Source organism: Arctopsyche grandis, chromosome 13 (genome assembly GCF_051622035.1).
Source record: "Arctopsyche grandis isolate Sample6627 chromosome 13, ASM5162203v2, whole genome shotgun sequence".
NCBI classification, from domain to species: Eukaryota; Metazoa; Arthropoda; class Insecta; order Trichoptera; family Hydropsychidae; genus Arctopsyche; species Arctopsyche grandis.
This window is the reverse complement of record NC_135367.1, coordinates 11,201,265-11,215,135: the sequence shown is the minus strand read 5'-3', so window position 1 is coordinate 11,215,135 and position 13,871 is coordinate 11,201,265. Positions and strand designations below refer to the sequence as shown.

The following is a 13,871-nucleotide window of genomic DNA, read 5'->3' as shown; positions in this document are numbered from 1 at the left end:
AGATGGTAACAGTTTTTTAAGACCAGTCTTATAGGATAAATGGCGCAAAAAACGCTTCTGGATTGTTTCTAAGTGCTTAATGTGAGTTTGGTAATAGGGAGACCATATGATACTCCATATTACTACGAACTAAACTGTAATAGAGTAGAATCAGAGTATGGGGATTCTTAAAGGGCTTCGCAACTCGGCAAATAAATCCCAATAGTTTATAAGATTTAGTAACAATATGATTAATATGTTCATTAAATGATAGTTTGGAATCTATAAGTATACCTAAGTCTCTGGCACAATTTTTTCTGTAAGATCTACGTTATTAATATTGTAAGTAAAGTCAATTAGGTTACGATTTCTGGAAAGTGTTATTGAGAAGCATTTAGAAATATTGAGATGCATAAGGTTTACGTTACACCATTCAGATATTATATCAATGTCGGATTGTAATTTTAAGCAATCCGACTCACTATTGATAGGATGGAAAACCTTAAGATCATCGGCATAAAGTAAGCATTGACACTTCAGTAGGAGGATTAGGTCATTAATAAAAATAATAAACAGAAGTGGTCCAAGGTGAGAACCTTGAGGAACTCCTGAAAGGATTATTTTAGGGGCAGATGAGAAACCCTTAATTGTAACCAATTGACTTCTCAAATTAAGATAAGAAGTTAACCATCTATGTAAATTTCCATGAATTCCAAATTTAGATAATTTACGAATTAGCAAACCGTGATTAACCTTGTCAAAAGCCTTTTGAAAGTCTGTATATATATCATCTACTTGTGTACGAGTATTAAGATATTTATAAATTGTGGTAGTGAATTCAATAAGATTAGAAACGGTTGATTTTTTTTTAACAAATCCATGTTGTTCCTGTGCAATTTTAGGCACTACATGAGAATAAATATGATTATAAGTTAAACATTCAAAAATTTTAGCAAAACAGGATAAGATACTTATTGGTCTATAGTTATTACAAAGTGATTTATCGCCAGACTTGAAAATAGGTACAATATTGGCTAGTTTCCATTTAGAAGGGAATACACCAGCAGATAAAGAATTGTTAAAAATTATAAATAAGGGTTGCACAAGTTCCAAATAACAAGTTTTAATAAAGTATGGAGGTATGCCGTCAGGTCCAGCACCCTTATTTACATCTAAATTTAATAGGACATAAGTAATCTCCTTTTTTTCAACATATATTTTATCAAGGCAGTACGAGCAATTGTCAATGTGAGCGTCCACATATGAAAGGGAGCAATCATCATTGTTATGCACAGATGAAAAATATTCAGAAAACAATTCACACATATCTAAGCCAGATGAGGCACAAATTTTATTAAATCTTAAAGTTTCGGGCAAAGAATTACCCTTGCATTTAGACTTGGTGTAAGACCAAAAGCATTTAGGGTTCAATGAAATGCGGGATTCAATATATGACAAGTAGTCAGTATGGCATTTGGACAACAGTCTCTTGGAGCGAGTTCTTAATAATGCAAAGGTGTCGTAATCTCTGGGATTACCAAAGACTTTGTACCTTTTATGTACTTTGGCTTTCTCCTTGAGACATTTCACCAATGATTTACTGAACCAGATTGGATATCGGCCAGTGTCAGATACAATCTTCTTTGTAGGTGTATTGTCACCAATAATACTGTATAATGTGTCGTAAAATACACTGACCGATTCATCAATGCTCAAATTATTAAAAAGATCAGACCAATCTATTAATGATAAATTAGTTCTGCAATTACCAAAATTACATTTTCTGTAATTCAGTACAATGTTATTACATAAGGGCTTAAAATATTTTATCTTCTTAACAACTAAGAGCACATCGAATGCTGGATGGTGTTTATCCAACTTACTAACTGGACATGCTATAGATAAGCTAAATGGTTCAAAGCTACATAAGAATAAGTCCAAAATACGACCATTAAAATTTTTTATATAATTATATTGGCATAAATTACCATAAGCCATAAGATTAAATAACAAGGACGATTTCGAATCAATGGGATTGTTTATTAACATTTTAGTGCTACTAGAGTCTTTTGACCAAACAATGTTAGGTATATTAAAATCACCAACAATAATGAATTCATGGTTGGTATCAGTATTAGAAAAAATTCCATGACATTTTTCATAGAAAGCCTGTAGAAGATTATTATTTAAGTAAGGGGGTAGGTAAACTAAACAAATGTTAATAATAAAATTACAATTTAGATATATCCTAACCCAAAGATCTTCAACAGTGCTTTCCCAAGATAATAGCCTAAATGAGGTAAACTGTTTTTTTATAGCTAGGAGGACACCTCCACCTTCCTTTTTGGAGCTATTCAAAACATCTCTGTCTCTACGGTAAACTATATATCTATTATCAAACAATTCTTCGCTAAATATGGAGTTATCAAAGTTTGTTTCCGCAAGGCAGATGATATCGAAATTATTGGCAAGTACTTGAAGGTGAATATTGGAAATTTTAGACTTACATCTGTTGACATTTTGAAAAAATAAAGAAAAACCTACGAATCTAGGAGTTATATATTACACGAGTAAATAAAAAATTTAGTAAATAAAAGAAAATTTAGTAATATTACTTAATATTAGCAAGACAATTCATATCTCGAATAAATATCGAGTTCGATTTGTCGTCTTTACGCATAAATATTTTGCCAAATTTAACCCATACATATTTATAATTATTTTTTTTGGCAGTAGCTCTTGCGGCACCGTGAAGTGATTTTGATTCTGGTGATAAATGTTCAGCTGCATAAATATTCTAACGGGCGTACCAGAGATGCCCAAGTGAGAAGAGTTGAGTAGAGCTGAGTTGTTGTCACGTTGATTTGTAGCACGCGCACTACGATTGTGGCGATGTACAGCAGACAGGATACGATCGCGGTGACGTGAACTTGGTAGACTTACTATTATGTTCCGAGGGCGGTCACTGTTCTTGTTTGATTTAGCAGTTCTGTGGCAGGATAATATTAAGTTGTCATCCATCGGCTCCGAGATAGTCTTGCAAAGTTTTTTGAAAATATCTATTACATTCTCAGTGCGCTTTTCGGGTACAGCTTGCAATTCAATATTATTACTACGCGATCTGGTTTCAAAGCTATTTTGTCGAGCTTTGATATCATTGGTAGTGATTTTCTCAGTACATAGATCCCTGTAAATGTCTTTTACTTTATCCTCTACTGCACTTATTCTATTTTCAGCCTCAATAATCTTTGAGCTGTTAAATTCACATGTCGCTTTGAGGTTGCAAATATCAGTTTTTAGCGTTTTTATGTCTTCTGCAAGCGACGGCAGGCATGAAATGCTACGTTTGATATCAAGGATATTGTTACGTACGCCGCGGATTGAGCGAATTGCACTTAGACCAACGGATATCTGTTATCGGATTAACTAAATGCATGCACTTACTTCCAAAGATTATATCTGGATCTAGATTATATAAGTGCATTTAGGCTAAACAATGACCGTTATTAGTTATTTCTCAGAATCGCTACGGGAAGACCCAATGTCTTGGAAATACATATCCGAATACGTGACTATACAACAGGTAAACAGATTAGGCGTCCTGAGAGATCTACCCTTTATAAGGCGGTACGTAGGCGATATAATTCATTCTGGACGGAGCAGTGACAGTGTGTGTAACTCCTTAATCATCAATAAATGCTGTGAAACGACTGTTGGCTTTTACTTGGATTCCCCACCCACCCCTACGCAACAATATCCTTAAGTAGTGTATTAAATGACGGCGAAGGTGACTCGGTCAAAGACTGAGAACTTTGTGGATTACGGCATCGTGGACACTTCCATGCAGCCCTTTTCATAGCTCCCAATCTATTGTAGCCGCCTTCCGTAATGTTGGCACAATCAAAATCATAGTGCCTCTTACAAATACCACATTGAACACCATTAGAAAATTTCGTTTCACAAGATGCGCAACACTGCATGATTGCCAAATTTAATTGAACTAAAGGTTGACAATCTATGAAATTCACTCTGCGTACGAGAATGTACGGACTACCCACTTGAAACTTGAAATGATATTTTATGTGATTATTATGAGTATATTGAGTATATTTTATAAGTACGAATTAAAAAATAGCACTACAGGAACAAACTTTGTTGACAGATTTTTTTTAAGACCGTTTAGGTACTTTTAATTAGATATTATTTATGGAAGAGCTAATACCGGTACGAATAGGTCATCGATCGGCAACGACCGACGGTGTATGATTAGATATGCGAAGTAGGTGGGTAAATATTGTAGGAGAGATATCATTACATCGATTAATTACGGTACATACACACAATACCCTTTATTGTGAGTTCAGTTTCGATCGCGTTCCGACACCTGGTGTACCGTGTATAATACCATGAGGTGTCTTACACTAACAGTAATCTTGCTAATTAGCTTAGTATTCGCGAGTGGTCAATTGGAGGAAAATGAAATTGATTATTTTGGGTGCGAACAGCATACCACATGCGGCTCTTGTTTAAACGAAGATTCGATGTGCAGCTGGTGCGAAGATGAAACTTATCATTTATATTCCCAGTTTGTGATAGGATGCTCTTCACGCGAAAGGTTTAACCCTACGTTCAAAGCACCTCAATGTTTAAAATATATGTTCAAAAAAAAATGCGTGTTTCAGATTAATGCAACTTGGGTGTTCGCAAGATCTCATTCTCTCATCGAGCCAGCCTAAGATTGATTTAATGAGTAATGAGCTATTTAGTGACGTCGTCGATGAGGAGAATATGGATACTGTCCAAATCAGACCGCAAAAACTTTCTCTCTCCTTTTCACCTTGTTAGTCAAATACATAATACGGACGAATAATCAAATGGGATTGAGCTTTTAATTGTTTTTATTTGATTTTAGTTGAACCGCAGAACTTTTCATTCCATTATAGACCAGCTAAAGATTTCTCATTGGATTTGTATTATCTGATGGATTTAACTTGGAGTATGAAAGATGACAAAGAAACCTTGGTTAAGTTTAAAGATGACCTTGGAAGAGAACTAAAAAATATTACTAAAAACTTTAGGTATACTTTTGAATCAGTTGCTGCTTTCCATACCACCCATAAATGTATGTATGTATAGTCAGGGCCGTCGAGAGTGAATTTGGACCCTAGAGAAAGTATGATTTTCCTGCATCTCCCCCCTCTTATGGTTAACTAAAATTTTGAAAGATAAGGCAAACATTCGTTTCCAATATGCTTATTATAAAAAGTTTGCCCGGTTTTGCTCGGATGAGAGCTAAAAATGTAAGAGTTGATCCTTTTACAAATTTTGTATAAGGTCTCTTGACTCTGGGCTCTAACCCTTTCCAAAAGCTACATACATATGTACTAGTGGCGTGCCATGAAATCACTCTGTTTTTTTCGCACAGCCTTACTTACGTGTGCGAGTGTAGGATACAAAGGGACTTTGTATGACGTAACCGAGTCCTCTTATATCCTGCTCGAGCACACGTATGTAAGTAAGGCTGTGCGACGAAAACAGAGAGTTACGGCGAAATCACACAGGGAAGAACGGCACGTCGTGTGCTTGGCTCTTCGCTGTGGGGGTTGTCCTAATTTTTTTTAAATATGGGATACACCGCTATCGATCACTGTCACGCAAGGATAATACTAGGATAAAATTTTACTGAAAACATTCCAAGGGGTGATTTTGGGACGGTGTGTGCTAGGTGTGCCATGAAGGCATCCCACATTTTTTCGCATGTATAAGAGTATCTAAAAAAAACCCGGTCTCCCTCACGGGAGCGAAAGTGAAACGCCCGAAAACGCAAATATCGGAAGGCAAAGATCGAAAATAGAAAGATCTTAAGTCGAAAGATCAAAAAAAAAAGGGTGCATGGTAAACGGTACTATGTTCATATATATAATATATATGAGTGGCATGCGGTGAAATTATCTCTCTTCATACAGCCTTGTTTAATGTGCGCGCACAGAATACGGGAGGAAAAGCCTGTTCCTCTTGTTCCTGTTGTATCCTGCTAGCGCAAATTAAGTGAGTATGTACGACGGGGGGAGAGACCCTTTTTATCTTTCGACTTAAGATCTTTCGATTTTCGATCGTTGCCTTCCGATATTTGTGTTTTCGGTCGTTTCACTTTCGGTCCCGTGAGGTCGACCAAAAAAAACCATATGCCGCATTCCTTCCTGTGTGATTTCGCCCTTATACAGCACGCTACTGATATGTACATATAAATACCTATATACAGCTTAAGTTATAATACTGTAACATAACACAAATTTTCATATTCATATACTCGTAGTAACTGTATAATTGAAAGGTTGTTTGATTTCGTTAGGTTGGCTTTTGGAAGTTTTGCCGATAAACCTCTAATGCCGTATGCCAGTATGGAGGAACGGAGGCGTAAAAATCCGTGTCTGGTCGAACATGGCGAATGCGAAAGGACGTACGATTTTCGACACAGACTCAATTTTTCAGAAGTGCACACATTCGTGCAAGCTTTGAATTCCAGCGAAATCACTGCTAATTTGGACAATGCCGAGGGAGGAATGGACGCCCTCATGCAAGTTTTAGTTTGCGGCGATCAAATGGGTTGGAATCCCAAATCCAGAAAAATCGTCATATTCGCCACGGACGGATTGTCTCACTTCGCAGGAGATGGAGTGTTAGGTAGGTCGTTGGGAATTAATAAATTCACGAAGTTCTTTTTCAATTATTTTTCAAATTGTACTCAGGTGGAGCAGTGAAACCCAACGATAAAAAATGTCATCTGAATGCAGACGGTTATTACGAACACAACGAAATGGATTATCCATCTTTGGAACAAATTAGCCGCGTACTTCACGAACAGAAGGTATATTTTCGTCAACGTTTAATTATATATCTATCATTAGTGACATCCGGGTGACCGTACCGAATGTTAAAAAGTCGAAAATGTTCGTTTACCATGCATACATATGAAAAACGGTTAGTATATGTATATATATATATATATATATATATATATATATATATATATATATATATATATATATATATATCAGTGGCGTGCGGTAAAAGTCTCTCTCCCCCCGTCGTACATCCTCACTTAATTTGCGCGAGCAGGATACAACAGGAACAAGAGGAACAGGCTTTTCCTCCCGTATCCTGCGCGCGCACATTTAACAAGGCTGTATGACAAAAAGAGAGATAATTTCACCGCATGCCACTCATATATATTATATATACATAGTACCGTTTACCATGCACCCCTTTTTTTTGATCTTTCGATTTTCGGTCCCGTGAGGTAGACCCGTGACGTCCATATGTACACTACAGTGCCGGCCATACACCCAACGGTGCCCTCGGACAATTTTTTCTAAACACCCTTAAAAAATGGATAACCATCCTCCTTTTTCCGGGTTTGAGACCTTGCTACAGTTTCAGGCAGTTTTAGCAAAAGTAGAACAACCCAAATGTTTTATAACATTGAATACAACGAGTAAAATTGAATACGACAAAAAACACCACATCTTTGCACATTCGTTTAACTATTCGAATCTAAGATATTTTTTTTAGGAATATATTTGCACGTAATCAGAATCTTCCAGCGATATATTGAAGCTGAAAATAGTGTAAACAGTATTTGGAGAATATTGAAAAAAGTTTGCGATGTTACAGAGGATTTCGCAGTGTCGTATAGCACAAGATTCAAATTTTGGCTGCCACAGGGAAACGTTAATTATAATACAAAAGGGAATGCGCCTTCACCCAATGAATAGAATTTGCCGAGCCGCTTTTGGCGTTCTAATATAAAATTTTGTAGGGGGGGACGCGACAATTGGTGCAAGTCCAAAAGGTTCAACGACAAAATGTACCCGAAAATTAGTGCACTGACAAAATGTACCCGCGACAAAATGTAAACGGAAAAAATGTTCAAGCGACAAAATATTCAAAAATCCTAAATTATCCTATTTTAATGGCAAAAGTAACTTTTTATTGTATTATATTTATCGATGTATATGGTACTTTTTATCGTATAGATCGCGGATGTTATTAAATTATTATAAATTAAAGGTGTTCTCAACCGTACCAACATATTCTTATTTAAATTGAACAATTACATTTTAAGCGAATGTCATTGTGACTCATTGAATATCATTTTAAGATGTCATTGAATTAGTATAAATGACAGGGGTTCTCAACCGTATCCAATATTTACGTATTTAAATTGAAAAAAAAAACTTTCTGAGCGTATGAACTGCAGATTACATTGCATTAGTTTATATGGCAGGGCTTCTCAACCGTCTCCAAAATTTACTTTATTTCAAATGAATAATTTACTTTTTATCGTACACATCGCGGGCGTTATTAAATTAGTATGAATGACAGGGGTTCTCAACCGTATCCAATTTTTTCTTATTTAAATTGAAAAAAAAAAGTTTTTATGCGTATTGCAGATGTCAATGAATTAGTTTAAATGTCAGGGGTTCTAAACCGTATCCAATGTTTACTTATTTAAATTGAAAAAATTACTAATTACTTTTTAAGCGTATGTCATTGAATTAGTTTAACACCCTCACAGAGGTGCGAAGACCTCTGTGAGGGACAGTACATATAAGATAATTATAAATTTTAGAGTTAAGTAATTAAGATGTATTTTTAAAATTAGCTTTATAGCTAAGATAATATATAAATAAATAAACGTTGATCGCCACGTTTTATTTTGATAAAACAATTCCCAGCCAGCGGTCACGTGTACTTCGAGATTTAACATTGAATGTGACCTTCACGGCGTCTCTTAATTAAATTCACATAATTTTTTTCCAAAATTTTGTTTAAAATTGCAATTATTTTATTTCTTCTGCAAATAAGTCTTCTAGTGTACATTCGCAAGCTATATGTATAATGAAAGTTTTTTTTAAACTTAATATTTCATTATACAATTATAAGGCAAGAATATCAAATATTAATTTAGATAAATTTAATGTATTATTTTACAGTCAAGTCTCGAATTACGACTATTCGGATTTACGATGGAGAGATTTTACTTAGTGTTTAGCAAAAAACAAATGTATGAATCGGACATTGTATTGTAGAAAAAAGGAGGTATGTAAAAAAGGCAGACATTAGAAATTTACATCTAAAATTATTTTTACATACCTCCTTTATGTTTCACATTAATATTGCATCATTTACAACTAACTATTATGCGTAAGGGTTGCATACAAAATTTAATTTTGACATGTAAAAGACAATTAAAATGTAAATGTAAAAAAAATCACGCGTGTTGAATAGAGATGGCAAAACAATAATATATTTTGAAATTAGTTCTATGATTGACAGATGAATTGTCTACACAAATGGACGAAAATATGTAAAAAGACAAATGGGTTATAAAATTTTACTACCCTCATGTTAGAGGCTATTGAATGCATTTTTTTCTTTGCGTAAAACCCTAGGACAATAGGCAAATGGTGGGTTCGAAATCTCTTCAATGTCCTCTTCAACGTCGGTTTGTAGCAATGGAATAATAATTTTTAGCTATTCACAGTTGATAAGCTCGATCACAATTATTATAGAAAAATATACATATATGTATGTAATTAATTTATAATTACTCTGGTATTATAAAGTTCTAATAAGGTTATCAAGTTAACAATATTCGTTCACCATCCCACCGCAAAATGCCTATGTTGAACGTGTGTTCTCATTAATTACATAAACCTCAGTGGATAGATGAGCGCAATTCGCATTCTATTGACACAGTGAAAAGCGTGTTATAAAAAAGTGTATGTATTATAAAATGTCGTGCATTGAACTATATATAAGAGTCAAGTTTTATTGTTATTGTTAAGAAATATTTTGATGTTATTGTTTTATTGTTATGGCTAGGAAGTTTAATAATATAACTTTTAAATCAAATCGCCACCCTGGCACTTTGATTGATATAAACATTGTTTTTCGAGTACAATTAAAAAATATTTTGACTAAAATTTCACATAAAATTTTGTATTCCAAATATTGTGAGCAGAATCTCGTTCTAACACTCGAATAGTAATCTGAGCACATTCAAAACTTAAAAGACGTTTAGTGAAATTTATTGGCTTTTTTATCTAAAACCACCCAAAACTTCGAAAGAAAACATTCTCTAAACTATTGACCATACACACTTGAGGATACATAAAATGAGGGAACTCAGCTTAAATGAATAGTGATCTCTAAATTCACATGTTCACATCTTTGATTAGGCAAAATCAAAGATGTTGAAGAGATTAGTTCAAGTGAGAATATTTATTATTATTTGATTTTTTTTATAAATATTTGAACTACCAATATTAGGATACAACTTATTACTTTATCTATGTACGTAGTAACAATAGATGAAGTTTTGTGATCATACGAAAATTCGAACTCGAGATTTTGACTGATTCGAACTCAGAATCGATCGCTGATCACGTATTCATGATCTAGAAAAAATGTGTGTGTGTGTGTGTGTGTGTGTGTATTTTGGGGATATTTTTAGCACCGTTAGTCCTATCGAAATGAAACTTAGTATCGGTTAATGAAATTCTTATCGACACGTCGTAATTTTTTTTCAAATTTTTAAGTTGACCACAAATGGTACCTCCCCTTATAGATGTCCTCTTTTTTTTAAGTTTTTGAAATCAATTATCTCCCAAACCACTAACTGAATCAGACTGAATTTTTTTTAAATATGATAGAAATCATAATTTTTATAATCTTATATTTTTTAAATATTTCTATCTGAACCGGAAGTAGTACTTTTACTCTAGAGAATCAAGGTTTTTTATGTTTTTCTCAGAAACCTTTTGGTTTATTGAACTGAAATTTCATATCTAAAAGTTTAAGCTTAATACCAAGTTCTATATAAAATTTAGTAAGTATCTGTCAACCGAAAGTGGCAGTTTACTCTTGTTCGATTTTTCTTCCACTATTTTTTTCGACCCCTTAAACATGTGTTTTCGTCACAAAAAATTCAAGTATTATTCTTGTAGCAATGTGATGAAAAGAAAAAAAATTTATTAAATTTTATAAACCGGAAGTGGGTTTTTTTCTCTTAGAAAGATTGAAAATGTTGTGCCCACTACTCTGGCCACACCCCTGAACGTATTAAGCTGAAAATTTATATTTCTATCCTTTATGTACTAACTTAGAGCTGGTAGGGTTTTGGTCAGAATTTGTAAACCGGAAGTAGTATTTTTTTTTAAAACAATATTTCATTATTTTATTTTGACCCTTAAAATTATTTTTATTTTCTTGATATTTAATGAGTATAATACTGATAGTGATTTTTAGTAATAAAAAAAATTTGAACAAAATCTGACAACCGGAAGTAGAACTTTTTTTGTTTTGTGCAAGTTTCCATACATTTGCGCTCAATTTGTATCGCTATCATAGTCATCAGTTCAATATCGAATTTTGTTTTGTTACCTTCTTATATTCCTCAAATACATAGATAAAGTCATGGGTTGGTCACACCCGAATTTTTTTTAGTAAAAAAAAAACCGAGGGGGGGGGTCGTAAAAATTAAACACCGACCTGGTTCTTTTTAATTTAGCACTAACAGCACCCTGAGCTTCAATGAATATAGAAAAAACCTTATCTTGCAATATACAAACCGTACTTGACCAGTTTACGAAAAATTATTTTATTGGCTTTAAAATTATGGCAAATAAGCTAGAACCACAATATTTATCAAGAAGACTATCTTTCAAGCAATGTATTATAATTTTCAACCATAATTAATTTTGTTTTTAAGGTCATTCCGTAGTCCGGTTTTGTGTTACATCGGCATTTTAGGATGGACTGTACATATGTTAATAGATAATTAATATATCAATAATTTATATGAATATTAAAACATGGAAATGTCTACTGTCTTCTTTTTATTATATACTGATAATGATGAATTTTTAAATAATTGATTATTCACTCCTTTGTAAATCAAATTCAACTTTTTGCTAATCAAATTCACACGTTGAGAAAAAAAATGCATGGTTAAAATAAAATGATTGTAAATCGAATTTTATTTTTCAGCTCAAAAGAACCTATTGTCTTCGAAGTATTGAAGCGCATATGCTTCGACCAAATCTTTTTCTAGGAATCTTAACATTTTTTATGTAGTTAGGGTTGGTTAAATGATTTTCCCAATGTAATTAACCTCAAAATACATGAGGAAATCATCGGCCTTCTGTTGGATTTCTCGTTCTTGTGCCAATAGCCATGGGTTGAGAATTTGGAGGAGTTCCTCCCAGCTTTCGACTACATTTTCTGGAGGAACAAATGCTAATGCCAATACCATTTTAAATTGAATTGCATTTTCCTGATTATCGTAAAATTCAGATGATCCCAATTCCTGGATTTTTCTGTAGGTACTTTGGGACAGATGGAAAAAGCAACCCGTTACTTGCGCATTTGGCCATATATCAAACGTGAACCTCGTGTAGCTTCCATAGACATATGGAATGTTCGAGACCGAATATTACATAATTATGGAAAAACGGACAACGAAGTGGAAGGCTTCCATATGAAAGTTGGCTATACAATTGGAGCCCAATTTCCAAACCTGTGGAAGTTCTTGAAAGCCCTTCAAGGTCTCCAAGCCAAAACCGAGAAGTTAGTACAAGAACTAAACTCCGGAGTTATTCTCGAAACTGTGTTTACCGAAACACTCTGTTCTGGCAATTTTTCGCATGGACACCTTCTTCGCTTTCAAATACGCAGCAATCAAAAGTTTTTTTTCGGCGGAAATATCCCTGCAGCGACCAATTTCTGAAGAATCGATATTGTTAATTTAAAAATTCAAAATTAAATATTAAATCCATCAATTTTATAAAATAAAAACTATTAAACCCATAATTACCCTTAGAACAATCATACAGCAAAAGGTCTCAGCTGAGCATGATCTTTTCAATGTTTGAAAGCATTTGACGCACAATGAACAAAGGCGTACCCTTAGCAGATATATTACGGGTTTTTTGTACCTAAGTCTGTTTTATTTTGCATACATACAAGATAACTGTATTTTGTACATAGTTAAAAAGAATTACGTTTTTTTACCAATATACAGAAGAAATAACTAAGATAAATTTACAAATAACGAAGTGATGATTAGAACAAACACGTATGTCGCAAAATTCACAAGCGTTCCGTTTTATGTGACTGCTGGTGTATATATATATATATATATATATATATATATATATATATATATATATATATATATATATATATATATATATATATATATATATATATATATATATATATATATATATATATATATATATATATATATATATATATATATATATATATATATATATATATATATATATATATATATATATATATATATATATATATATATATATATATATATATATATATATATATATATATATATATATATATATATATATATATATATATATATATATATATATATATATATATATATATATATATATATATATATATATATATATATATATATATATATATATGTATATATATACATATAATTCAATGACATCTGCAATACGATTAAAAAGTTTTTTTTTAAATTTAAATACGTAAATATTGGATACGGTTGAGAACCCCTGTCATTTATACTAATTTAATAACGCCCGCGATGTGTACGATAAAAAGTAAATTATTCATTTGAAATAAAGTAAATTTTGGAGACGGTTGAGAAGCCCTGCCATATAAACTATTGCAATGTAATCTGCAGTTCATACGCTTAGAAAGTTTTTTTTTTCAATTTAAATAAAAAAATATTGGATACGGTTGAAAACCCCTGACATTTAAACTAATTCAATGACATCTTAAAATGATATTCAATGAGTCACAATGACATTCGCTTAAAATGTAAT

At 32.9% G+C, this 13,871-nt stretch overlaps 2 protein-coding genes across 4 annotated transcripts in view; both read left to right on the top strand.

Annotated features, from left to right (window-relative positions):
- The window catches only part of LOC143921168 (uncharacterized), a 420,653-nt gene that overhangs the window by 129,524 nt on the left and 277,258 nt on the right, over positions 1-13,871 (top strand). The window lies entirely within an intron of this gene.
- Positions 1-13,871, top strand: part of LOC143921132 (integrin beta-nu-like) — a 36,426-nt gene that overhangs the window by 18,187 nt on the left and 4,368 nt on the right. For 2 of the 3 annotated variants that reach the window (XM_077444261.1, XM_077444262.1), the window contains exons 4-7: positions 4,662-4,819; positions 4,892-5,057; positions 6,332-6,663; positions 6,729-6,847. In XM_077444261.1, the coding sequence (XP_077300387.1) occupies positions 4,662-4,819; positions 4,892-5,057; positions 6,332-6,663; positions 6,729-6,847 (775 nt within the window). Of the gene's footprint in view, positions 1-4,330; positions 4,595-4,661; positions 4,820-4,891; positions 5,058-6,331; positions 6,664-6,728; positions 6,848-13,871 lie in introns of those variants that run through there. The other variant, XM_077444263.1, reaches the window with a different exon arrangement.